This window comes from Penicillium angulare (genome assembly GCF_028827245.1).
Source record: "Penicillium angulare strain IBT 27051 chromosome Unknown utg000004l_segment0_segment0, whole genome shotgun sequence".
In the NCBI taxonomy this organism is placed as follows: domain Eukaryota; kingdom Fungi; phylum Ascomycota; class Eurotiomycetes; order Eurotiales; family Aspergillaceae; genus Penicillium; species Penicillium angulare.
This window is the reverse complement of record NW_026623163.1, coordinates 5,626,806-5,649,183: the sequence shown is the minus strand read 5'-3', so window position 1 is coordinate 5,649,183 and position 22,378 is coordinate 5,626,806. Positions and strand designations below refer to the sequence as shown.

Below are 22,378 nucleotides of genomic sequence, written 5' to 3'. Positions count from 1 at the left end.
ATATAGACTCCGAGTCTGGGGACAACTTGGCTACAACTTGAAAGGGGTTTCAATGCTCCTCAGGCTGTCCCGACGAACCTTATACTACATGTGTATAATTCCGGGTTTACCTATCGGGTTGCAGTACCACTTCAAGTTCGGTTTGATATCTCCTGCCGATCTGTGTGCATATAGGTAGCATGATACGGCTTTCTCTACATCTGATTGGGCAATCAAACAAGAGTGTCAGTGGTATGCGGGGATGTTAAACTTTGTCCACATAGTATTGTAAAGTAAAATATCAATTTGAAGTCTCATTTTCAAGAAGATTATTTGCAGTTACTTTGTATGATATAAAAAATTAGAAGATCATTAGACACTCAAATGTAAATGAGCTATCGATGCCTGATGTTTTAAGGTTTCAAAGCATATTAGGCGTATATTATACCCCAAGGGAGTAGTTTATGAAATTTTGGAGTGCGGGAAAAGTCTACTGATGGGGGGAAATAATCATGACTATCAATGATATCATGTCGTATCGCAATAATATGAGATCACATATACCGGTAGTAAGAGCCGATTGCAAAATTTCGGAGGATTAGGGGCGATGAAATACAGCGCTCTTGCTACGATAAATTTCAAGGGGCGAGGTACGATGTGTTCCCATCTATTTCAAGTTTGCATCTAGTCTTTGGAATGGTAGAACCAAATTATGCCTAGGTAGGTGGATGTAAAGTATATACAAAAAGATGCCTTGGGACAGACGAGTCATCTTTCAATGATAAGAGGACAAACTTATCCTCTCCCGCAATGTTTGTGCTGTGGAAGGATTGTGATCCCCATGCATAGATAAGTAGCGGGACTATCATGCACCCACGAATGTATCCCAACCCTATACTAGAGCAATACATGGATGTATTGCTGATGCATAATAGGCAAATGAATACAATGTTATAGATCGGCTGACCAAAATCCTGCTCATATACGTGTCAAAATACTGATAGTGGCGGGATGAGAAACACTGGATCACATGGGTTCATGTTCTGATATCGGCAACCCGACCCGCCTCCCTGGTTCCCCGGGGGTTCGATTACTCCATTCATCTACTCCCGTTGAGCACCTGACCGGCCATGAGCAACATAGATCAGACCCTAAAAAAGAGACAAGGGAATATAAGAATGGCCCTTAAGTATTGTTTAAAGTGTTGGATCATTCGAAATTGATTTATTTTCTATCACAATACCTAAATATGACTATGAAACTATTGCATTATTTCGGCTTCGACAGCAAGCCTGCTTCCGATGAAGTAAAAGAAACCCCAGTTCGTGCCTTACCAGCATCATGGTACACATCCCCGGAGATGTACCAGCTCGAGCGTCGTGCCATATTCTCTAGAAGATGGTTATTTCTCACACATAGCTCCCGCCTCAAGGAAACAGGTGACTGGCTTCGTTACGAAATTGCGGGTTTCAACTTCATCATCACTCGTGATCGGGAAGGAAACGTCAATGCCTTCCACAATGTTTGCAGACATCGTGCGTACCCAGTCGTGGAAAAGGAGGGGTCTGGAAACTCCAAGATCTTATCCTGTCGGTACCACGGTTGGTCGTACGGTTTGAATGGAAAGCTTGCGAAGGCGCCCGGGTACAAAGATCTAGATTCGTTTGATAAGGAACAAAATGGACTCTTCAAGATTCATGTCCGGGTCGATGTGAATGGCTTTATCTGGGTCAATCTTGATTCGAAAGATGTGCCTGAGGTTCCGTGGGAGGAACACTTCGAAAACGTCGATAAGCAAGACCGCTACAAGGCATATAACTTCGATGATTATGATCATCACCACGCCTATGAGCTGGATGGTCATTATAATTGGAAGATTCTCGCGGACAACTTCAATGAATGTTATCACTGCCCTACAACACATCCTGATATCCCTGAGTTCCTGAACCTCGAATCCTTCGACAGCGATCTAAAGGACGGTCACATCCAGCATCACTGTGTCTCGACATCGGAACAAATCGCTAAGGGTCTCTATACCGCGAGCACTTATTACTTCCCTATGACGGCTATGGTTGTCTCGTATGTGGTCCCCAACTTATTTTCCTCTACTATCTCAGATAAGCAAAAGGTTCTAACTTAAACAGACCCCATTTCATCATGATTCAGAAATTCCTCCCACAAAGTGCCGACAGCTCGAAGATGGCGTACGAGATATACAAGAATAGAAACTCCTCCGATGAAGACTTCTACCAGATTGCCGACATGTACGAACGTGTGATGAGAGAAGACAAAGTGCTCTGCGCCAATGCTCAAAGGAATCTGGATCGAAACGTGTTTACAAGTGGCCAACTACATCCCAAATACGAGAAGGCACCTCTCTTCTTCCAAAGCACCGTTCGTGATGTTGTCACCGAGCACTTTGAACGGGAGAAGAAAGAAGGGGGCGAGATTTGGTCAGCGAAGCAAAAGCCAAAGGACAATGCACAAGTTAGCGAGAAGGATGAGATGTTCTGCAAGGGACTTAGCTGTGGTCCACAGAAGGAAGTCCTGGCCTGGTGAGCAGATTGAGTATGGCCACCGACATTGACGATGATAATGAAGCGATTGTTTAGAGTTGAAACTTTGACGAATGAATAATAATGAGATAAAGTGGATAGTTCTTCATTGGAGAGCCAGCTCTGAACCGGAAATCTATTTTGTATAAGATCTATTTAGGGTAGTACAATTGTAGAGGTACATCATGGTGTAGATCGTTGAGTGTCGTATATGAATCCAGTCACTCTTTGCAGCAGAATCCGTCTTGGCTCCGCTTGATCGGGATCACTCAGTTGGTGTGAGGCATTGGGAATGACTAAACTCCGTGGATCCCAGAATTCCTTTCCTCCAGCATCAATGGCATTTTCCCATCGGTTCATCAACGCGCCTTTATGAACCCATGGAGGAACAGACTGATCGCGACCCGAGTACAATGACAAGAGTTTTCCCTTTAGCAAACCTCTTTCCCCAACCATTCCAAATGTCTCAGCAAGGCGTTGGTCACTAAGATCCGAGCTGAAGAGATCATCTTCCTCTGGATTTTCAGGACTATCAGGACTAGTCAAGCTTAGAAATCGTCGACTGCTAAGCGGCGTAAAGTTACCATATCCAATCCTTCCAGTGACTGATAAAGGCACCACGGTATCTACCCCCTCGCCCTTTTCATATGTATTGTTCTTTGCATTTTCAACTGCATTGTCATAGATCCCACGCATTTCTTCGGGTGTATTTCGTTCGGTCCCTTGTTCTAAAACGTAAAGAATACCTTCACGATCCGACACGGGGGCCTGCATAATGGTTCCATCAACAGGTGGGCGTACAATGGGCATCCACTCGCGATCAAAAATAGGATGTGCCGGTCGTGGATTCGGGCAACTGATATAATGCATAACATCTTGGCAGCCCGTTGAAGAACCCATAAGAATGATTTTTCCGGTACCGTAAAATGGCTCCTTGTATTCTCGAACATATTGCACACATGCGGCGATTTCATCAATGTCCTGGCCGAGGCGGCCCATTCCCCAGCCCCCGAGGGAGCAGCTCAGGTTTAAGTTGAATATTGTCCATTCGGTTGATTCAAAAGCTTCTGCGAGATCAGCAAGATATTCTACTGTGCCGAGACCGTCGCCCAATCCGCCGACAAAGATTAAGGTGTGTGGTTTCCGACGAGAACCTCGGGTATGTTCGAACGCGAGAAGACGGGGATTCTATCAAGGATTTGGAGAGATTAGTGGATTGTTTTGGGATTAAATAGCTCAACTGGCTTCGAATAGGTACGGTTTGACGAACTATATGGTGTAGCACACCTGGCTGGCCACGAGCCAAACAACTGGAAGCTTTGATTTGCATGATGTTGGTAGTTGAAAGTGACTGAATGCCCCACATCCACATCTCAGTTCCGATAATTAAGGACTTGGCATTGCCGTGCACAGGCCACTTTCTGCCGACTCCAATGCCGAGTCTTGCACAATTCCCGACTCATGGATGAGATGAGGCTCCGCTTGACAGTATTCATGTCCATGGAAAGTGCCCGTTGTTCCTAGCATGATCAGATAGACAACTTGAATTTGCCACGAATCGTATCTACATCTAAATATATTGTATTTTGCAGAATTCACCTCGCTGGAAGAGCATTTGATCACATTGTATTTCTTCAGCTATAATCAATGAAGATCTCGTTTGAGTGATATATACAAAGAACCGAGACTTTAGGCATAAATAGACATAAGCATTCCGAGGCGTAGGCTAGTAACTGATGAGGCCTCATCTGATCGCCTATCATATTGGATTCCAGATCTTCATATGGGTGGACCCATGCCATCCCATCAAAAGCACCTGGTAACGTGAAATGCTGCAGACATCGCTCGTACGTTACGGTACGTATCTCGCTAAGACGAATAACATAATAACTCCTGTGGAACACTGCACTGTCTTCTCGAGTCCAAAGAATCAAACACAGGCGAACGTTGCCGAGCCGAAAATCTTCGGTCCGGAGCCAGTTCACTTCCGTGCACCATACACGGCGAATACAATTTGTTCTGCTTAGGCGAAAACGCGAAATTCGATTTCATGTCCAAATAATTATCTCGGCAATTTGAAAAAAAAAAGGAGGAATACCAGAAGTCTTGCATATACGAAGCCACAAATCAATGTATTGAAATGGCTCAAGCTACAACATTTGGTGAAAGAGAGTAACAGTGTCAATTTGTGTGTACTGACTGGTGGATAATCGCCGAATAGATAGATAAACTGAAACCAGACAATCGAAAAATGTCAAACCCTGGAAAATGTCATAAGGAAAAAAACCGCCATCATTTAGAAATAGCCTTAATCAGCTTCCCTAGGCTCAACTTTGCGTGCGACAAGACCAGACTTGCCAGTTCTTTGTGCATAACTGGCTTTTTCTCCTCTTCACGCCCATCATAAGTATCTTCCAGAGTACTTTCGTTGGCTGCAACCTCATTGTAAATTTGGCGGCCCTTCCCGTACCCCCCTAGCGAGATAATAAAGCTGCCGTATTTCAGAAGCATCGTGTTCAAGATTAGACGGCAGAGACGACCATTTCCATCAAGAAACGGGTGGATGTTGACAAAGATATGAGTGTATTTTGCAGAAAGCATCACAGGACCGATATCCCCAGATTGACAAGCTTGCTTAAGATCAGAGTCTAGTTGGTGGATCATATCTTTCATCTTGGATGGGATAAGTTTTGGGGGTGGAAATGTGTGAAACCCTGCACTGACATCCACAGAACGAAAAGCACCGCTATAAGTTTCCCACGGTGCACTTTCGGCGTCGACCTTGTAGCACAAAATCCGATGGGTTTCAAGGATAATTTCTTGGGATAGTTCCTTGTCATGTAGATAGCACTCGGTTATCATGAAAGCGGCGGCTTTTGCATGCTGGATAATTTCACGGCGACTGCGGAGGACTGCAGCCGTGCTTATAGAAACCTTGGAGCGCATAAGCTACTGCTTAAGGTGGAGGTACTCCTCATCGCGCTCCCCAATATCCTCAAGCACGGGCTCGCCCTTAAAAACCTTCATGCATAACTTCCAGGTAATCTCCAGGCCTGCACCAGCATGCTCAATCATGTTCGATCCATAAACCATACGGGTCAGGCATTCCAGAATATGTTTTTCACAAGCGGTTTCTTGTTCAGAGCTCAAGCTCGATTGTAGGATATCTTGGAGTTGATCTGCAACCTGCATCATCTGGGGAAAGACAATATCGGGGTCGAAATCATCATGCGCAATTTTGTAATCGTAAGCCTCGTCTTGTGTGATGGTGAATTTGGTTTCGATTCCACGAACAGAGCCAGATATAGTGCCATAGTCCAAGCGGAGGGTAGACTTCATCATTTTGCGAATTGATTGTCCAAGATGAAGATGAAGCTTCGGGGGGTGTATGGCACAGAACGGCTTTGTGAGATGTCAAGACCAGCGAAGGCAGCTTCAAGAGAAATTGAAGGACGATTGGGCTTATGACCCTTGCTTGGTGAAGGCATTGTAAGAGAAGGAAATCAGAAAAAGTGAGATATTGAGCTCAGAGAAAGTAGTGTATAGAGGTATGATATGTAAAGTATCAGAGAGATTCAACCATTTGAGGCTTCCGAAGTATAAAGTGTGTGAAGGAAGGAAGAATTATGGGAGCTGTAGAATTGAGAAAAGTTGTGATTACTAGGTGAAGTGGTTGGAATAGGTCTAGTACTATGTATATGATCCCCGACCCATGGACATTTAGACTTTGAAAACTTCCAGAATGTATAAAATGTCTCTACTGTTCCCGATGCGGGTTCCGAAACCGTGAGTATACCACCACATTACAATTTCTGGTTCATGTAGTTAAGAACTTGAATATACAATAAACAACATAATAACAATTTAATTATATTGCTATTATATCGCTGTACGTATAGCTATAAATCTTTCTCCTTCTCCTACGTCTACTCCTGCGCCTACCCCTTTCTTTCAAGACTGGCTAGGTATATAATTGTATATGCAACCTATAGTTGTCTAGGGCTGCTAGGGCTCTATATATTTTACTGTAGTATGGCCATGTATTAAACTAATAAGGAGTTTTCTCAATTTTATTCGCCGACTATGTTTATTTATGGGTTGTTTGAAGCTGTACTGTCTCTCAGCTCGAGGGCTTTGGCTTGCTATCTTCTAGGGAATAACATTAATATTCCTGCCTAATAAACTGTTCTATACACGAATCGACTTTATTAACGTCGGTCGGAACTGGTGGCTTAACGTTCTTGGGATTATAGATCTTGTTGATAAGCAGGTTGCCGTGAGATTTCATACTCTAATGAAAGTTGCTGTGTTAGTCTCGCAGGCGTTCGGTATGGCTCGGCCACTAGGCATAGGTATAATAATACAAGCGTCCAAGGTTGGTTACAAGATTAATAGGAAGAAGCAGTTGATGAGCTCTATGGCTCAGTGCAATTGTTGTCACTAACAAAGTATCTTTATTTATGATTCTATTCAGCTAGCTAAAAACAGGCTCGCTAACTCCGCCTTGTAGAACTGCGAGCTTGGTGCAACTCGACTTATTTTGCAAATGCCGAAGCGCTCTTCGAAATGAGTTTGTCCTCGAGCCATCGAGCGAACTTGACGCTGGGGATATCAACTACGCGCCAGAATACATCACCGATCCAGATACAAATTGGCAAGCAGATAACCCAACCAATCAAGAATCCAAGACAATATTGGAAATCGGTCTCTTTGCCCGTAACGGACCAGATATTGGGCATCAGTGAGTATCCAAATGAGTGAAGTATGGGCCCGTGGACGATGTAAAAGGCGTAAGAAATCTTGCCGAGGTATTGGGAAATGGGAGTTGTGAAAATTTTCTGGATATCGGGGGAGTGATTGATACTAAAGACAATCAAGGCTGCACCGACAGTTTGGGGAAATCGGTGGGGCTCCGGGTATGTCCAAGGTGTGATATGCCAGAGCCATTTGTAGCCTGGCGTCCATCTGAACCCAAGATTGGGGCATGACCCGATGTAAAGACCGACGATGAAGAGACCTATCCACAATCGCTGGCGAGAAATGGTGAGAAATACTTTGCCGCCAGCGGGGGGGAAGCGAATGTGTAGGTTATCGCTTGCTGTTGTTGAAGAGGGAATCTTCGGTCGCTCCCAGGTCCCGTTGATCAGATCAAGCTCAGCCATTTGCATACCCACAAGGAACATGACAACATCCCATCTGCCGTATCGCATGCAGAACCAAGTCAAACTTGCGATAAGGGCCATACGCACGGAAGAAACCAGGCGTGAAGTTGCTAGAATTGCGAGGAATAGAACGAGCGAGCTGCGGAATTCAACTGGAATGGTCCAGAGATGGGGATTGTAGTTGTTGTAGTATAGGCCCCATTCAAAGGGATTCATTAGATGTGCCACAGTATAGTACCAATCCCACGATTGGATCCAGGCAGATTTGTAGATTGGGGGATGCTGTTCATTTGTCCCGACAATGGTGCGACCCTCCTTTATCACACCCCAAGAGTAGTTGTAAGCGCCAAGTCGAACGGCGAGGAAGACGCAAGCAAGACCGACAATGGATGGGATATACAGGCGGAGGGCACGTCTAAAAGTTGAGGAGGCCAGTACTGTAAAGGTTTGATCGAAAGCCCCGGCCCGAATGGTCTTCAAGGGCTTGTAGGATAGGACATAGCCCGAAATGACGAAAAAGATGGACACCATAATATGCCCAGATATTAAAAGGTGAATAAAGGGCAGTTGGTGGATTCCCCAATTCTCCCCCGCAAACCCCCACCCAACGGCGACTTTCCACGTGTATGCGAAGAGGAAGTGAAAATTAAAGACCAGGAGACAGGCCCAGCCTCGCAGGCCGTCAAGCGCAGCGATCGCATGGAGCTTTGTAGTCTGAGGCGGCTCAGCCCCAACATACTTTTGTAGGAAGCTGGGGGTCAACGTAATTGTTAACCTAACCCATAAGTCTTCTGCAGCGGCTAGCCAGTCGTCCTGCGACCCCTGGGCGGCATGTGGGTTGGCGAGTATATTCGATGGATGAAACTGTGAGAACCCGTTCCAGCGGGAAGTATGTTCGGTGCTCCTGGAGGTTGAGCTAGACTCGAGGTCGGCAAGGGGGATCGATGAGCCAACTGAGACGCGGTGTTCGCGATTTTCAAGGTGAGACGTCATGTTAGGTTGGTAGTAGGTCGGCGCTAATCCTCAAAGAAACATAGCTTGATGCCTTGAAACGGTCGGAGTCGGAATTTTATGTCGGAATTAACATTGGATATAGTCGCACGTGTAATGAGTGAGAGGGGCGACGTTGAAAGCGCGAGACTCGGCCAGCGAGAGAGAGACTGTCAAGTTGGGGGGTGTGGAGAAAGTTGACGTTGTCAGTAGAGGAAGGGACCCCGTTTACGTAGTACGCGCCAGCGGTCGCATTTACCCGGTGACTAATCTTTCCTAAGACGACACAGCCAAAGGCCCAACACTGCCCCCGAAACGTCAAGTGCGGACGATCCTAATTACCTCTGTTCTAACTTGCTAACAATGTTTAAGTGAAACTCCGAAAAGAGTTTTGGGCCTACAAAATCATTTTAAGCAAATGAGTGACTGCATCATGTGATAGAATATCCGAGGAAGGTCATAGTGATCTATTTTCCAATATGGTATCCATGCTCAGCAAGGAACTCCTCCAAAAGTCTGTCCTCCTTTTCGAGATCGAATTTACTGGTCTCGGGCAACAGACAGTATACAAGGATACCCACCACTGCGACTCCGCCAGCCAGATAGAACGTTGCACTGTTTCCAGCGGCATCTTCTAATGGAGTGAAACATTGGGTTCCAACTGCTGCTCCCGTTCTGCCAAAAGCCAATGCGATTCCATACCCCATACCTCGAATTGCGGTGGGGAAACTCTCAGTGGAAATTAATCCAATCGAACAACCCGGTCCCATATGACCCAAAGCCTGCAAGAGTCCATAGAGAACAACAAAGGCAGCAATATTCTGAGACAATTTGTTGTACGTCCCGCCAATAATGAAGCCCATGACCATATATCCCGCAAATCCCAGGATACCAGTGTTACGTCGGCCAATAACGTTGGTCAGCCAGGCACCGACTAGAACGCCAGGGACGGGCAAGACAGCTAAAATGACTTGCCAAATAGCTGTGCGGCGAATGTCACCATCTTTCACCAGAGACGCAATAATGGAACTCGACATGATACTATTCGGGAAGTTGATAAAGTCATATAGGAAAAAGGCGAATGAGGTTGTGAATATGCGCCACCAATATCGGCGGAATAGTAGCATATAGATGCGCATCGTAAATTGTTGCTTTTTCAAATTGGACCGATAGAACAGCGTTGAATCAGCCATGAAGAAACGGAGGCCAACAATAATCAAGGGCAAAATCGTCGCAATAGAGTACATAGCGTGAAATGTGACCGTGAGGTTATTATCGCTGGCAACGAGACAAATCAAGTAGATGATCATCAATATTGGGCTCGCCAATGTGGCCATCAATGTATTGCAGCATGCATAGACCGGACCGCGCCATTTGGGCATTATCTAAAAAAGAATCAGTTTCTTGTCATCAACGACCAAGGGTTTCCACAGCACTTACACTCTCCATTTCTTCAATACCAGCAGCCGCGCCTGGAGCATACTCGCCTCCTACTCCAAATCCAGCAATACCACGCACGACAACAAAATACCATAGCATGTTTTGGGAAGGATTAACTGAGAGTGCGACCGTCGACATCAGAGTTCCAATCGCAACTATTGAGGCGGTGATCAATAGCCCACCCTTGCGAGAGAACATATCAGAAGTGTATCCAAACACAACGGTACCAATAATGGCACCAACAAGCAGAGAATTGCTGATTCGTGTTTTCATATCCGATGAGAATTCCGATGAGCCAAGCAATCCCTTGAAAATCACATTCGTGGGATTTGCGAGGCCGTTTTGGATTCCATCGCTGAAGTATGCCAAAGCCTTGAAAGAACCAGATTAGTTAATGATCCCATGAGCTTCCTTTGCTAGGCTTTTCAAGAGGCAATAGGTCAACATACACAACTTAAGATGGTAATCTGACTTTGCCGTTTGGTCGGTCCGTATTCATTCTTCGACTCGTCCTTGGTCGTTGTGTATACCCCGGTCTTAGATTCATGATCAACCTGGGTTACTTCCTCCGTTACAGGTGCATTATTCGTCTCCTGGAGATGGCTCATGGCGGAATATTGCAGCTGGAATATTCCAATTGAGAATTCTGAAAATCTTTCTCAACACCTAGCCCCAATTGCGCGATTCGGAGGGATTCCTGTACGCTTTATGAGGCTGCCATTGAAACCCCACCTCAGACTGGTACTGGTCCACTTTTTCCCATTTAGACCAGTAGATGCGAAACTCTGCCTTCGGTGAAAATTTGGACTATTAGTTCGGCGGGAACCGCAGTGATGAGCCCGCACCGACCCGCCTCGTCCATACCCTAAACATTGATAAGGCTAGACGGTATTATGGCCCAACACCGGGTCTTTTCCTGCCGCTATCGCCTTCGGCACAGTTATCGTGATCGGCGATTCCGTAGAAGATCTGCAAGTCATATCAAGAGGCTATGGCACCCTTGTACTGATTGGTACTTGTAGCCGGTAGTTTACGTGTTTAAACTCCACCTTTCTGGGCTAGCAAGGCAAGTGTATGCAGGCTAAGATGAACCTTGGAAGATAAGAATGTATTTTTAAAGATGTTATTCATTTTTCTCCGCGGGACCCTGGCATTGAAAAAAAGTGAGAAAAAAGGACAAAACCCACGACCTTGAAAATCCAAGCTCAAACCCAAATGCCAAATGCCAAAGCTTAAGCTTTTTATTTTGACTAAACGCGCCCTTAGCGAGTCAACCCAACCCCACACCCAATCATAATTTAGATGTTACTACACATTTCAGCGCGCTCAAACACTTTGAGGTCCACGGTGATGAATCTCCGCATCTCAGACTCATCTAGATCCAGTTATGGTCCATCTATATCATGATGCTGACCAAAAGGGGTGGGCTGTATGGAAGTGTTCCACCGGAGACATTTGTGGCATGATAGCGGGTGTCTGCGTCATTGCCAACACTTAAGCACTTGACCACCTCCAAATCAACCGTTTCGCACTGTCTGCAAGGATCGGATCTTGTTTTCTTACAATCCCTTGTTTGCCTTAGGTCTTCATTTTTTGGAAGTCCTTAGACAATCATCATCCCATCATAATGCGTAATAACACCTGCCATCTGCCAAATGGTCTCACGTTCACTGTGTCCCCCGTCTTTGGTGGGGTCACCTTCAAATCCAACGATTTGAACCTCCATAACTCCACTTTTCCGCCAGGCTGGACGATCATCATCCACAGCGAAAAGCTTCCAAAAGATGAAGATGTAACAGCAAAACTTGAGTCGGAGAGTCGCATGGCATACAGCGATGATGCGAACATCACTCGCTTCACCACCCCCACATTACGTCGGGATTGTCTCTATATCTCATACATAGTTAACCCGCCATCAAGCGAATTCAAGTCAGCCTCATCTCCTACAAGACATATCGCTATGATGCTCTGGGCGACTTTATGGTGGTACTTCCATGAGCCCGAGCCAGACCTGCACCTTGAAACAGCGGCGTGCGGTGCGACCCCGCATGACGGACGCCCCAAGGGTGAATGGCGAGTTAATATCAGACGAGAGGGTATATTCAAGGGCCGAAATCTTCTTCAAAAGCTAGAGCGCATGGGCTTAATTTCAAGCGAAGATTCTTCTGTCGGGCTACAGCCAATAGAAACACGCGACTCAAGTGGCTGGTCAAACATGTATGTCAGTCGCCGGAGCTTCTGGCAGTTGGATCCTCGTTTGTTCCTCTTCACGCTTACACCGCGAGGAGCTTCCGCGTCGCCTTCTATTACCCCCTTTCAGTCTCGCCCGGCCTCACCCGCTCGGGATGGACTACCGGCTTCGAATACATTGCCGCCCGGTGAGGTGACCTTCCATTCCCCCAACGTGGGATCGTTTACATCAGCGGGGCCATTCACATCAGCGAGCCATTTGCCAACATATTATCCGCCGGCTCCGACACAATATAGGTTTACCAATGGGGTACGGCATCCCGTTCGCCCCAAACCGCCTCATCAAGGCGAAGTTTTCTATGTACGCTATATACCTAGCGTAAAGCAATACCTCTCTTTCAGAGTCCCATTTGTCCCCATGACAAAATCAAAGTCAACTGCCAGCGGATTGATTGATGGACGGTCCTCTACACCGACTCGCCCCGTCACTTCATCAGTGACCAGTGTGGAACAGCACCTATCTCAAGATATTCCTTCTGATCTTGACACGCTGCACAAGTGGATGAATGACCCTCGAGTCGAAGCTATGTGGGGAGTTGGAGGACCCCGAGAAGTGCAAGAGAAGCACCTGTTAAACAATTTGACAAGTCAGCACAGCTTCCCAGTCATCGGATCGTGGGATGGAAAGCCATTTGGGTACTTTGAAATCTACTGGGTGAAAGAGGATCCATTGGGTCGTTTAATGGGCAGGGTGGAAAATTATGACCGAGGTATTCACCTTCTTGTTGGGGAGCAGGAGTTCAGAGGGCCACACCGAGTAGCCATCTGGTTAACCGCTCTGGTGCATCATTGTTTCCTAACAGACATGAGGACGGAGTCAGTTGTCTTGGAACCTCGAGTCGATAACATTAAGTGAGTCTCTTTTGAATCCATTTCTTGAAGCAAAGGCTAACCCAAATCTCCAGGCTCATTAAATACCTCCAGGAGGCTGGTTTCCACAAGGAGGGAGAAGTCAGCTTCCCACACAAACAGTCAGCTCTGATGCGGATTACTAGAGACTCTTGGGAAGCTCCAGCTGTTTGATTCGCAGGGCTTTTCTGTGCATTTGATTATGACGAGTAATGACCCTTACCTGCATAAGTTGTTCTGCGTTATCTTGAGCATATCAGTGAATCATCAATTTATATCATGATTCAGCCATTATTTGCTGCTCTACAATATGCCACCCTACTAGCATGCTCAAAGTCTCAATCATGCTATACTAGGGGTGTGAAAGCAGGCACACACTACACTATAGGCACGCCACGCTGCAGACTTGAAGGCCTTTGAAAGGGAATTGTAAATTTCAGTCAATTTCATAATATATACATTCCAGTACAAAATCCGTGGGTATCATGAGAATTTACAGCTTAGCCTTTCCAGGCGCGAAATTCGATCCAGAACCCTGGCTAATACTCTCAACAATAGCATCCACGCTATTCAAAATCCAAGTATTACCCTCATCACTAGCCAACCAGCGAGCACCCTCCTCACTCTCAACATCACTAGCCCAGCTTCCATCCTCAATAGCCTTCCTAAGACCAAAAATATGCGAAAGAACCTGAGGTCCAACACCAGTCTGCGCGCGAAGACAAGCCACAGCCACAATAGATGTCAAAACACGACCGGCCGAGGCACCCGTTGTCCGTGCGGGGTCAGAAAGCAAAGCACCGTAGTTACTGTGCAGGATATGGACTGGTAAATCGGGATGTGAGTCTGCAAGCTTATTGTATAGTTTCTTATCAAAGGGTCGATATATTGAGTCCCATAGGGCTTGGCCTCGTTCGCTGATTGAGGTAATGTTTGCGGGGTTCGGGGCGCGAGTGGGTGTTCGTGATAGCTCGGTGCTAACGGCTTCGGGGAGGCTAGCCTTAAACGAATTGAGGCAGTTGATTGAACGTGGGATTCCGTTAAAACTTATGCACTTTAATCCCACTTCGCGCATTAGTTCGGCGGTCTCGACTTTATTGGGGGATGTGGAGCTGGCCACTTGGTAGAGGATGGCGAGGGATTCGGGGGAGTTCATGGTCATTGTAGCTGCGGTCTGAATGAAGTGTTAATTCATGTGCTTAAATTCCATTGTATGATTTTTGTTAGCCCTGTTCTTTGGCAACTGACCGATAGCGCGATCCATGATGGATGGGAGACATTTTGGGCCTGGGCGGTTTGCTGGATCTTGGAGTAGATAGATGCAATATTGGCGGGCGCTGGCACTGTGTTTGGCCTAGCAGCAGGCGCATTGATCAATGACTTAAGACTAGCGGAAAGTTTCGACATGATGGCGTGGATGAAAGTTGTGAGCGATGAGGAGATACCCGCCGTTTTAATTCCCTTGTTCCGAGGGACGTCACAAGCCCGAGGTCGCTCGGCGTCCAGAAGTGAGTCCGGGAAGACCCACAATCTACCCGGAAAGTCCGATACAGGCCGAAAAGTAAATGATGTTCATGTCATTTCTAGGGTTGGAATGGGTACAAAAGTATCGATTTGGCTAATTTAGTGAGACGAATTTACCTGGTTCCCAGTTTCCTCTTCAACATTCCGCAGAAGCTCTCGAATAGCACATGGTCCGTTCCTTGGATCCAGCTAATCAGGACTTTGATTTCGTGTGCTTCCGAATCTTTTGCACGGGCAAGGCTCAACTGCACTCGAACCCCCAGTTCTGTTTCCTTCGAGTTCGACGCTGGCTTACTCGTTGACCCTTGTTGTTCTGCGAGCTTTGCCTTGCGGCGCGCCTGTCGAGACCAGACACTTTCCGACGCAAACCCAATACCTGCACTGAGGTTTTTGTCCCAGGTCCAAGACCAGGATAGAGAGCTCAAATCCTTATTCATGGCATCGACAACATTGGAAAAAGTTGTTTCCACGGGTAAGTCAAAAGAAAATTCGGACGGGAAAGGTAGCAAATGCCTAGGAAATCCTGGGATTCCTCGTGCGATGCTCTTTGCATCAAATGTTAGACATGGCTTCATCATATACCAAGAGAAGAACGTACCATTGAGGGTCGCATGTCACTCCATGACCAAGCAACGGCCCATCGCTTTGTTTTATTACCCTGGACAAACTCTGTAACCGCGTAGTTTCGGTTTTCACGCTTCATCAGCGTATCGACCACTGCAGTCACACTGCTCAACTTGCCAAGCATTGAGGTGTACCACTGAATCTGGTCTCGGGTTTGAAGGCTGTCGTCAATCATGCGTGTCACGAAGGCCGATTCACCACCAGGTGTGATCATCTCCACCTTAGCGCCCGTACATGTCTATGAAGTCAGCATCGTGTCGTCATTATTTACAGTCCACGGATGCCATACAGAGTTGGGGGCTTGTGCTTTCCCCTCCGCAGATGTAGCCATTTCTTCTTGCGATGCATAAAAAGGCGGATTGCACATTGTAAAGTCAATGCTATTCCAACATTAGTATAGAATATTCTCAAAATTTCCTAGGTACAAAATCTCCATTACCGTTGCTCTTGGAACTTAGCTAGAGGGAAAAAGGAATCGCTGGGGTCTGTTTGAAGAATCCGAATTCGTGATTCGAGCTCATTCAATTTCACGTTATCTTGAGCGCTTCGGACGTTACATTCGTCAATATCTGTAGATCGTCAGCCATTTATTTGTTGCCCGGTAAAAATGAATGAATAAAGCAGAGAAGAAACTTGTTCTCTTACCGGTCGCCAGAAACTTCCACCCCAGTCGAGTTTTGCAGCCTAAAAGAGGATAGATACTGCAGCATCCGGTTCCACTGGAAGCCATTTTTCGTTAGCCTCAGAGTTCGAGAGTCATGGCCCGTGATAGCATACATATCGAGGCCCGTTCGATCTTTTTTCATGTCAACCCTCCTATCAATAGACCCGGTTGTAGAGTCAAGAAGATCTTGAAGCCAAATGATATAATTCAATCTAGACGATCAGTATCACCTTGTGATTCTCAAGCTAGTGAACGTACCTATTTGGCACCTAGAATCGAACATCAGCAATGATCGCTATAGTAGATATTGATATGTTCTGAACTGACTGGAGGGCATAGCCGATCCTCCGGCAGCTTCACTTCGAGGCCAAAGTCTCGTTGCAGCAGACTGATAGTCAACTGTCTGTATAATGGTCAGATCCAATTCACGGACACAGAAAGCTCTATTCATGGATTACCTGACCGTGGCAGGGTCATTGAAGTCGACATGTTTTTTTTGTTTCAGACTAAGTATTTATTAGTATTTTTGACCACTTCCGTGGCTTGCTGTTTGTTCCACACTTACTGCTGAGCGAACTCAGGAGATTGCAAGGCAAGAGCCTCGAAATCGACATCATTTTTGTAAAGAGCGCGGACATTGTCCATTATTGTGCGTGTTCAACAGCTATAATGTAGAAAAGTGGGACACGTGAAAAGAGAAGGGAGGAGAAGAGGCGTAGGAAGCAGCCTCCACCAACGTCACGATAAGCTTGATAAGAACGTTAAAGATGTGATAAGCGCGATTCCCCAATTTCTATTTGTATGCATCACAACAGAAGTCGTGAATATATTCACTTTAATTTTGTGAAGATTCAGTTCATTTGTTAATATCTATATAATTAATGTTCAGTATAGTAGGGTTTTTAGAGAACCCGTTAGATTTTATTATTGCTGAAAATTAGTCCTGTTATGGTAGACAAGTCTTTTACCTCAAAGAAGTTTTACAGTGTTCAAATCCAGGGAAAATTGGAATCTGGTGGGTTTTATGATAGGTTAAGTATTCATAGGGCTATATTTTGATTTTGGACTCTATGCATAGTTCAGCTTCTAAGATATAAGACACTAAAGCATCGACTCTGGTCTTCTATTCCTGGCAACAATCCCAGCGGCCGTCTTTCCTGCCCGATAGCCAAACACAGTTCCAGACGTCAATCCACTCCCACCAGGATAATTATCATGAAAGAGACCACCCAGCATTTCACCAACACTATACAAACCTGGTAATTCCTGGCCAGTCGTCTCCGAGAGAACAGCTGCTGTCTCCGGATTAACAGCCAGCCCTCCAAACGTAAAAGTAATTCCCGAAGTAACCTTGACAGCCAAATAGGGTCCCTTGTTAATGGGCAGCGCCCAATTGGACTTAGGAACTCCCAACTCAACGGTCGCCAATCCATCCTTCACAGCTGGATCCCATTTCCTACTCCCCTCCCTTGTAGCACCATTGTACTCTGCAAGGGTATCAAGGAATTGCTGTTTACTCGTCAATCCGGCACCCATACATGCATCTGCCAACTCTTCGATTGTTGACCCTGTTAAATGCCGAGTAACTTCGGGACGATACTCTTCACTTCGCAGCCAATCTGTCGTCCGTGCATCCCAAATCTGAAACGCAACTTGCCCAGGCTGTGCAAGGATTCGTCGCCCAATCATGGCATATGTGTAATTACGCATATCAAATCCTTCATCCACGAAGCGTTTCCCGTCTCGATTCACCATAATCCCAAGCGGATACCCGGATTTTGTAAACTCGTTCGATACGCCACGGTCCCCCGCATGTGCGGGCGAGTCAGCATCCCAAGCTACACAATGGCAGCCAGACCAGTTGCCCACAGCCTTGGCGGAAACATCGCGCTGGGCGCTTAATAGAAGGTCTCCAGTATTATAAGGGGTCCCACGGACGTGCGCAGCGTCCCAGCCTGGGCCAAGATACTGCGCTCGTAACTGGGCATTCGCCTCAAAGCCTCCTGCTGCGAGGATAATCGCAGTAGCTCGAATGGTATATCGTCGGGAAGCTTCAGATGAAGAGCGAAGAAGAACTTCCGCGCCAGTGACAGCGCCGGTGGTAGGGTCTGTGAGTAGCTTTGTAGCCGGGGTATCGAAATACAGACGAATTCCATGCTTCTTCGCTGCGACGAGATGGTCTTCTATCAACCCCTTACCACCATCTTGAGTTTTCAGCGCAAGGCCACCCCAAAATTTGATGCGGCCATCCACTTCGTATGCCTGTCGGTTGAATGAGAGCTGGAAGCGGATGCCATTCTTTGCCAGCCAACCAATTGCAGCCCGGGAGTCTCGGACTAGAACTTTTGATAGCCCTGGGTCGGTGCGTCCACCTGTCATGCGCTTAAGATCATTCATGAAGTCATTCTCTGAGTAGACAGACATGTCAATGTGAGAAGCTTGTTCAGTGGTTGTATTGTTCACTATTGGAAGAAGGTCGGAGAGACCATTGTGTGCTGTGCGAAACGCTCCAGCGGTGAAATAAGAATTCCCTCCAGCCCATGCTGAGGGACATTTGTCGATAATAATTACATTGGCTCTGGGATCAGCTTGAGCGGCGGATAAAGCGGCACTAAATCCAGCATTCCCGCTGCCTATTACTAGGATGTCACAGGATGGAGGAGGAATGGACATTCTGAATTGGAGGAGTCAAGGAGGCTGACTTGATGGTAGAGATTATTTTTTGACACCAATGAAATGAAGCTTGAGCAGGGGTTATCCCCAATTGATATAGACTGTATGTTATGGGTTAGACGATGACGGAGACTCACTTTCCGTTCAATGTATCCACAATCCCCGCAGGCGGGGTATCAAGCTCCGGGGTTGCTAGCAGCTTGCCGAACAACCGGTTTATCGAATCAAGCACAAGTTGAGTATTGATCTTCAAGCTTGTTTCTCCTACCTGCTTGTCATATTTCAAGGCAACACTTCACCAAATGCGTACCATGAGTTCGAAAGTTTTACTCGCCGCCGCTTTGACATGAATCATTCAGTTCATCAATTTCCAATTTGATCAATTCCATATCAAATATAATAATTTACAATTGTGGGTCTATATGCAAGAGACGAGATCATTATATCGAAACCCAGTCGTAAGCGTCTATAACAGACTCGGATCCGCGATGTTCGGAAGCTTTTTTACCGCCCTGTTCAAGCTCAGACGGTGGCGACCAGGCAAGATCCCATACCTTCGCGTCGCTAAGGATACTAGTCGGCTGGAGCAAACCGAATCGGAAGTCCAAGGGCTCGGCGCCATCACCCGCATCTGACGGTAAACGCATGTAGTGCCGTACGCTATCGGGGATTTCTTCCTTAACGTGACTGATGAGAACAAGCGCCTGTCTTTCTGACAGGCCACCATATCGTGGAGCTTCTTCATCCGAGGAAGATCCGAGTGGGGATGTGGTGTCGCCGTGATCAATGTAGTGTAGACACTTGTCACGTTGAGAAGCACTCAAGCCCGAGAATGGTTCATCCAGAATCACAATGTCTGGGTTATGGATCAGAGCTCTTAGGAAAAGCACAATACGCTGTTGTGCGGTAGTGAGTTGACCAAATGTCGTATTGTCGGCATACTCGATATCGAAATCAGATGGTATATAAGGTTCCTGCTGGCCAGTAGATTTGCCAGTTCGGAGTTTAGGGAACATGTTAGAGTCGGTTGTGATACTAGGAGGCTCTTGTGCACTTGCCAGGTCGGCATTTGGATCTAGCTCTGCTTTGAAAAATCGCAAAGCTGCACTAATATCGAGGTCTCGATCATAATTGAGCTGCGGTTTGGACAAGAATGTCTCTGCAAACGCAGACTCGATGGCGGCTCTTATCGTCAATTGGCGAGGGAAGAATGCATGAATCTCGGGAGATGAGTGACCTAAGCGAGATTGAAGATCGAATATAGAAATGCCAGGCTGGCCTGCTTCCGGAAGACGGGAGCGGCCAAATATCTTGATAGGTAAGGAGTATGCTTGCGGGTGGTCGGATGTGATGAGCGCCAGTAGTGTTGTTTTACCTGAACCGTTCGCTCCAAGAATCGCCCACCGCTGACCTCGACGTAAACGCCAATGTAGGCCGTCTTTAGTCTCATTGTTTACTTGTTGGCTCCAATCACCCAACACAGCTTTATCGCCATACTGAACACGGACACCGTCCATTTCAATCAATGCCTCTCCTTCTAGCTGGGCGTTATAGGCCTTTGAGGGCTGCCTGGCTTCATTGGTAGTAAGGTCGTGAATAAGCTGTCGATCAAGGTTTCCAGCCTTGAGGTTTGACTGGGCTTGACGATATATATCTTTATCGTCTTTCTCCACCGATCGGATCGTCACATTTCCTTGCGTCAATCTTTTCCATACTGAAAGCGATCGATCTAACTCAGATCGTGAGCCTTGCTGAAGGATTTTATTGTGATGCCCCACAACCATAACATCACTTATCCATTCTGGGATTGCATCCTGTGGGCGCAAAGCGAGGATCAAACGAGGGGACGATTTTTCAGCTAGTCGATAAAGCAAAGCGGAGATACTCCGAACTGTTGCCGGGTCCAATCCCACTAAAAGACACCAATAGTTAGCCATTGTACTTTATTCCCAATATAGAGAGGCTCTTGCATACTAAAAGGCTCATCTAGGAGTAGAAGCTCCGGTTTCTTGAGGAGCGCTTTCGCAATGCGGGCACGTCGAGTCTGTCCATTGCTAAGGTTCGCAACGGGCATGTCGAGTAAATCCGATAAATGCAGGTCTGTGATGACCGTCTTCAGAAGGGCTTCGTCATTGACGGTTCCATGTTCCTCCCCTTCTAACGGATTAAGCGATGTCTGGCCACGGAGGAATTGCTTCACCGTCCAATCAGTCTCCTCTCGTAGACTCTCATAACGAGCACTCAAATATGCGCCCCGGGTACCCCCAATAGCACCAGAACCTTCCCCACTGAACCCAATGTACTGAATAGCATTTCCAACATAGCGCAATTGTGGATCTTTGGCGGCAATCTCATCAGTAAGAAGGTAGGGATAGGATCGCGCGGTAGCTGGGAGACAAATATGCTGTCCTCGGAGAACGTCCAACAAATCGGTGCGGCTAGATGTACCTACCACAGCCCAATGCTGCAGATTCGGTCGCCCATCTTTCAATGGCTCGCTTTTGGAGGGAAGAGTGAAGGAGAGATCTGGATATAGAGGAGGATTGGTTGCGCCATCTTCCTGGCTGGGATAGAGTCGGTAAAATGTGCCTTTCTGGATACGGATGAGTGGCGCGGAGGATACAAAGCGAGTGAGCTTTAAGGGCACCGGCTTGATTGACCGGGCTCTCCGTAGCGATCGCAGTAGCATCGTAGCTTGTCGTTTGAACGTGTTGCCGCAGCCGAGCTTCAACGGAAATATTCATTGGAAGCTCGAACCTCCGAGGTCGGGACCGACAGCTCTCGACGGGTTTATGTAATCGGCCTTATCCGCACCCAAGCCCGCGGCGTCCCCGCAATTCTACTCGTCTCGTCTCTAGATGTACTATGAAGGCGACTGACTGGAAAGGCTGTTGTCGGTTAAATAGGCAAGGTTAAAAAGACACCCCAATTCATAGCAACTTATTTTGTCTATAAAGGTACATATGAATTCTATGGAATTATTAAAGCAGCCTACTCTCCTACTACTTCCCAAACTCTCCAAACGTTTTACACTCCTTCTTATTACACACGAAATTCAAAATGAGCTGGCAAGTTATTTCCTGTACTATTTGCTGTTTAATGGGTTTCATATTGACGGGGAACGTTACATGGCAATTCGTGCCGACAGCCAAAGCATATGGGCCAGAAACATAAGACCTAGCCATTCCGATTCTTATTGCAGTGCAATTCATTGAACTACTTGGCCATTGTTGTCGCCCATATAATTGATAGAGTGACATCGACAGAGGTTGCAACTGTTGTCGAGGGACTCGCAGTGTATATCAGAGAGACTGGATATTGAGGTATAATCATCTTATCATGATGAATGACCATACAAACGGAAAGGCGTTAATTCATTTGTCATGTCTCGATATTGCCAGTGCTTATTGCAGAAGAAAATAAACGCATTCAAGTTTGAAAAGAACATTGAAAAGGAAACAAAATTCTACACCTCTGTTACGATGTTACTACCTAATGTATAGTATTAGAATCCATAGGATATGCTTTCCAAGGCTGTATTCACACTAGATATAAAAGGCTCTATAAAGATACCTGGCTATTAGGAAATGATACAACTTTATATAAATAATATAGTTCACACCCAGAATGGCTGGAAAAAAAAAAAAAAAAAATGAAGATGTACCCAC

At 46.4% G+C, this 22,378-nt stretch overlaps 9 protein-coding genes across 9 annotated transcripts; 2 read left to right on the top strand and 7 right to left on the bottom strand.

Annotated features, from left to right (window-relative positions):
• Window positions 1-1,228: 1,228 nt before the first annotated feature.
• N7478_006005 (aromatic ring-hydroxylating oxygenase subunit alpha) lies at window positions 1,229-2,538 on the top strand (the record flags this gene model as incomplete). Its single annotated transcript, XM_056922219.1, has 2 exons — window positions 1,229-2,058; window positions 2,124-2,538. The coding sequence occupies 2 exons, from the start codon at window positions 1,229-1,231 to the stop codon at window positions 2,536-2,538; spliced, it is 1,245 nt and encodes a 414-aa protein (XP_056780256.1).
• Window positions 2,539-2,717: 179 nt separating this feature from the next.
• Window positions 2,718-3,864, bottom strand: N7478_006004 (uncharacterized protein; the record flags this gene model as incomplete). The annotated part of the gene is made up of 2 exons (XM_056922218.1): window positions 2,718-3,722; window positions 3,805-3,864. 2 exons carry the CDS (start codon window positions 3,862-3,864, stop codon window positions 2,718-2,720), a joined length of 1,065 nt encoding a protein of 354 aa, XP_056780255.1.
• A 962-nt stretch (window positions 3,865-4,826) lies between these two features.
• Window positions 4,827-5,876, bottom strand: N7478_006003 (Fic family protein; the record flags this gene model as incomplete). Its single annotated transcript, XM_056922217.1, has 2 exons — window positions 4,827-5,436; window positions 5,506-5,876. The coding sequence occupies 2 exons, from the start codon at window positions 5,874-5,876 to the stop codon at window positions 4,827-4,829; spliced, it is 981 nt and encodes a 326-aa protein (XP_056780254.1).
• Window positions 5,877-7,069: 1,193 nt separating this feature from the next.
• On the bottom strand, window positions 7,070-8,689 carry N7478_006002 (acyltransferase family protein; the record flags this gene model as incomplete). Its single annotated transcript, XM_056922216.1, has 1 exon — window positions 7,070-8,689. One exon carries the CDS (start codon window positions 8,687-8,689, stop codon window positions 7,070-7,072), a length of 1,620 nt encoding a protein of 539 aa, XP_056780253.1.
• Window positions 8,690-9,153: 464 nt separating this feature from the next.
• N7478_006001 (uncharacterized protein) lies at window positions 9,154-10,734 on the bottom strand (the record flags this gene model as incomplete). Its single annotated transcript, XM_056922215.1, has 3 exons — window positions 9,154-10,071; window positions 10,127-10,498; window positions 10,576-10,734. The coding sequence occupies 3 exons, from the start codon at window positions 10,732-10,734 to the stop codon at window positions 9,154-9,156; spliced, it is 1,449 nt and encodes a 482-aa protein (XP_056780252.1).
• Window positions 10,735-11,753: 1,019 nt separating this feature from the next.
• On the top strand, window positions 11,754-13,399 carry N7478_006000 (GNAT family N-acetyltransferase; the record flags this gene model as incomplete). The annotated part of the gene is made up of 2 exons (XM_056922214.1): window positions 11,754-13,228; window positions 13,282-13,399. The coding sequence occupies 2 exons, from the start codon at window positions 11,754-11,756 to the stop codon at window positions 13,397-13,399; spliced, it is 1,593 nt and encodes a 530-aa protein (XP_056780251.1).
• Window positions 13,400-13,718: 319 nt separating this feature from the next.
• N7478_005999 (uncharacterized protein) lies at window positions 13,719-16,682 on the bottom strand (the record flags this gene model as incomplete). Its single annotated transcript, XM_056922213.1, has 11 exons — window positions 13,719-14,399; window positions 14,474-14,756; window positions 14,867-15,294; window positions 15,348-15,611; window positions 15,663-15,753; window positions 15,813-15,917; window positions 16,019-16,249; window positions 16,296-16,306; window positions 16,365-16,440; window positions 16,496-16,543; window positions 16,603-16,682. 11 exons carry the CDS (start codon window positions 16,680-16,682, stop codon window positions 13,719-13,721), a joined length of 2,298 nt encoding a protein of 765 aa, XP_056780250.1.
• A 456-nt stretch (window positions 16,683-17,138) lies between these two features.
• On the bottom strand, window positions 17,139-18,710 carry N7478_005998 (uncharacterized protein; the record flags this gene model as incomplete). Its single annotated transcript, XM_056922212.1, has 1 exon — window positions 17,139-18,710. The coding sequence occupies one exon, from the start codon at window positions 18,708-18,710 to the stop codon at window positions 17,139-17,141; it is 1,572 nt and encodes a 523-aa protein (XP_056780249.1).
• A 440-nt stretch (window positions 18,711-19,150) lies between these two features.
• Window positions 19,151-21,399, bottom strand: N7478_005997 (putative ABC transporter; the record flags this gene model as incomplete). Its single annotated transcript, XM_056922211.1, has 2 exons — window positions 19,151-20,622; window positions 20,685-21,399. The coding sequence occupies 2 exons, from the start codon at window positions 21,397-21,399 to the stop codon at window positions 19,151-19,153; spliced, it is 2,187 nt and encodes a 728-aa protein (XP_056780248.1).
• Between the last annotated feature and the right edge of the window lie 979 nt (window positions 21,400-22,378).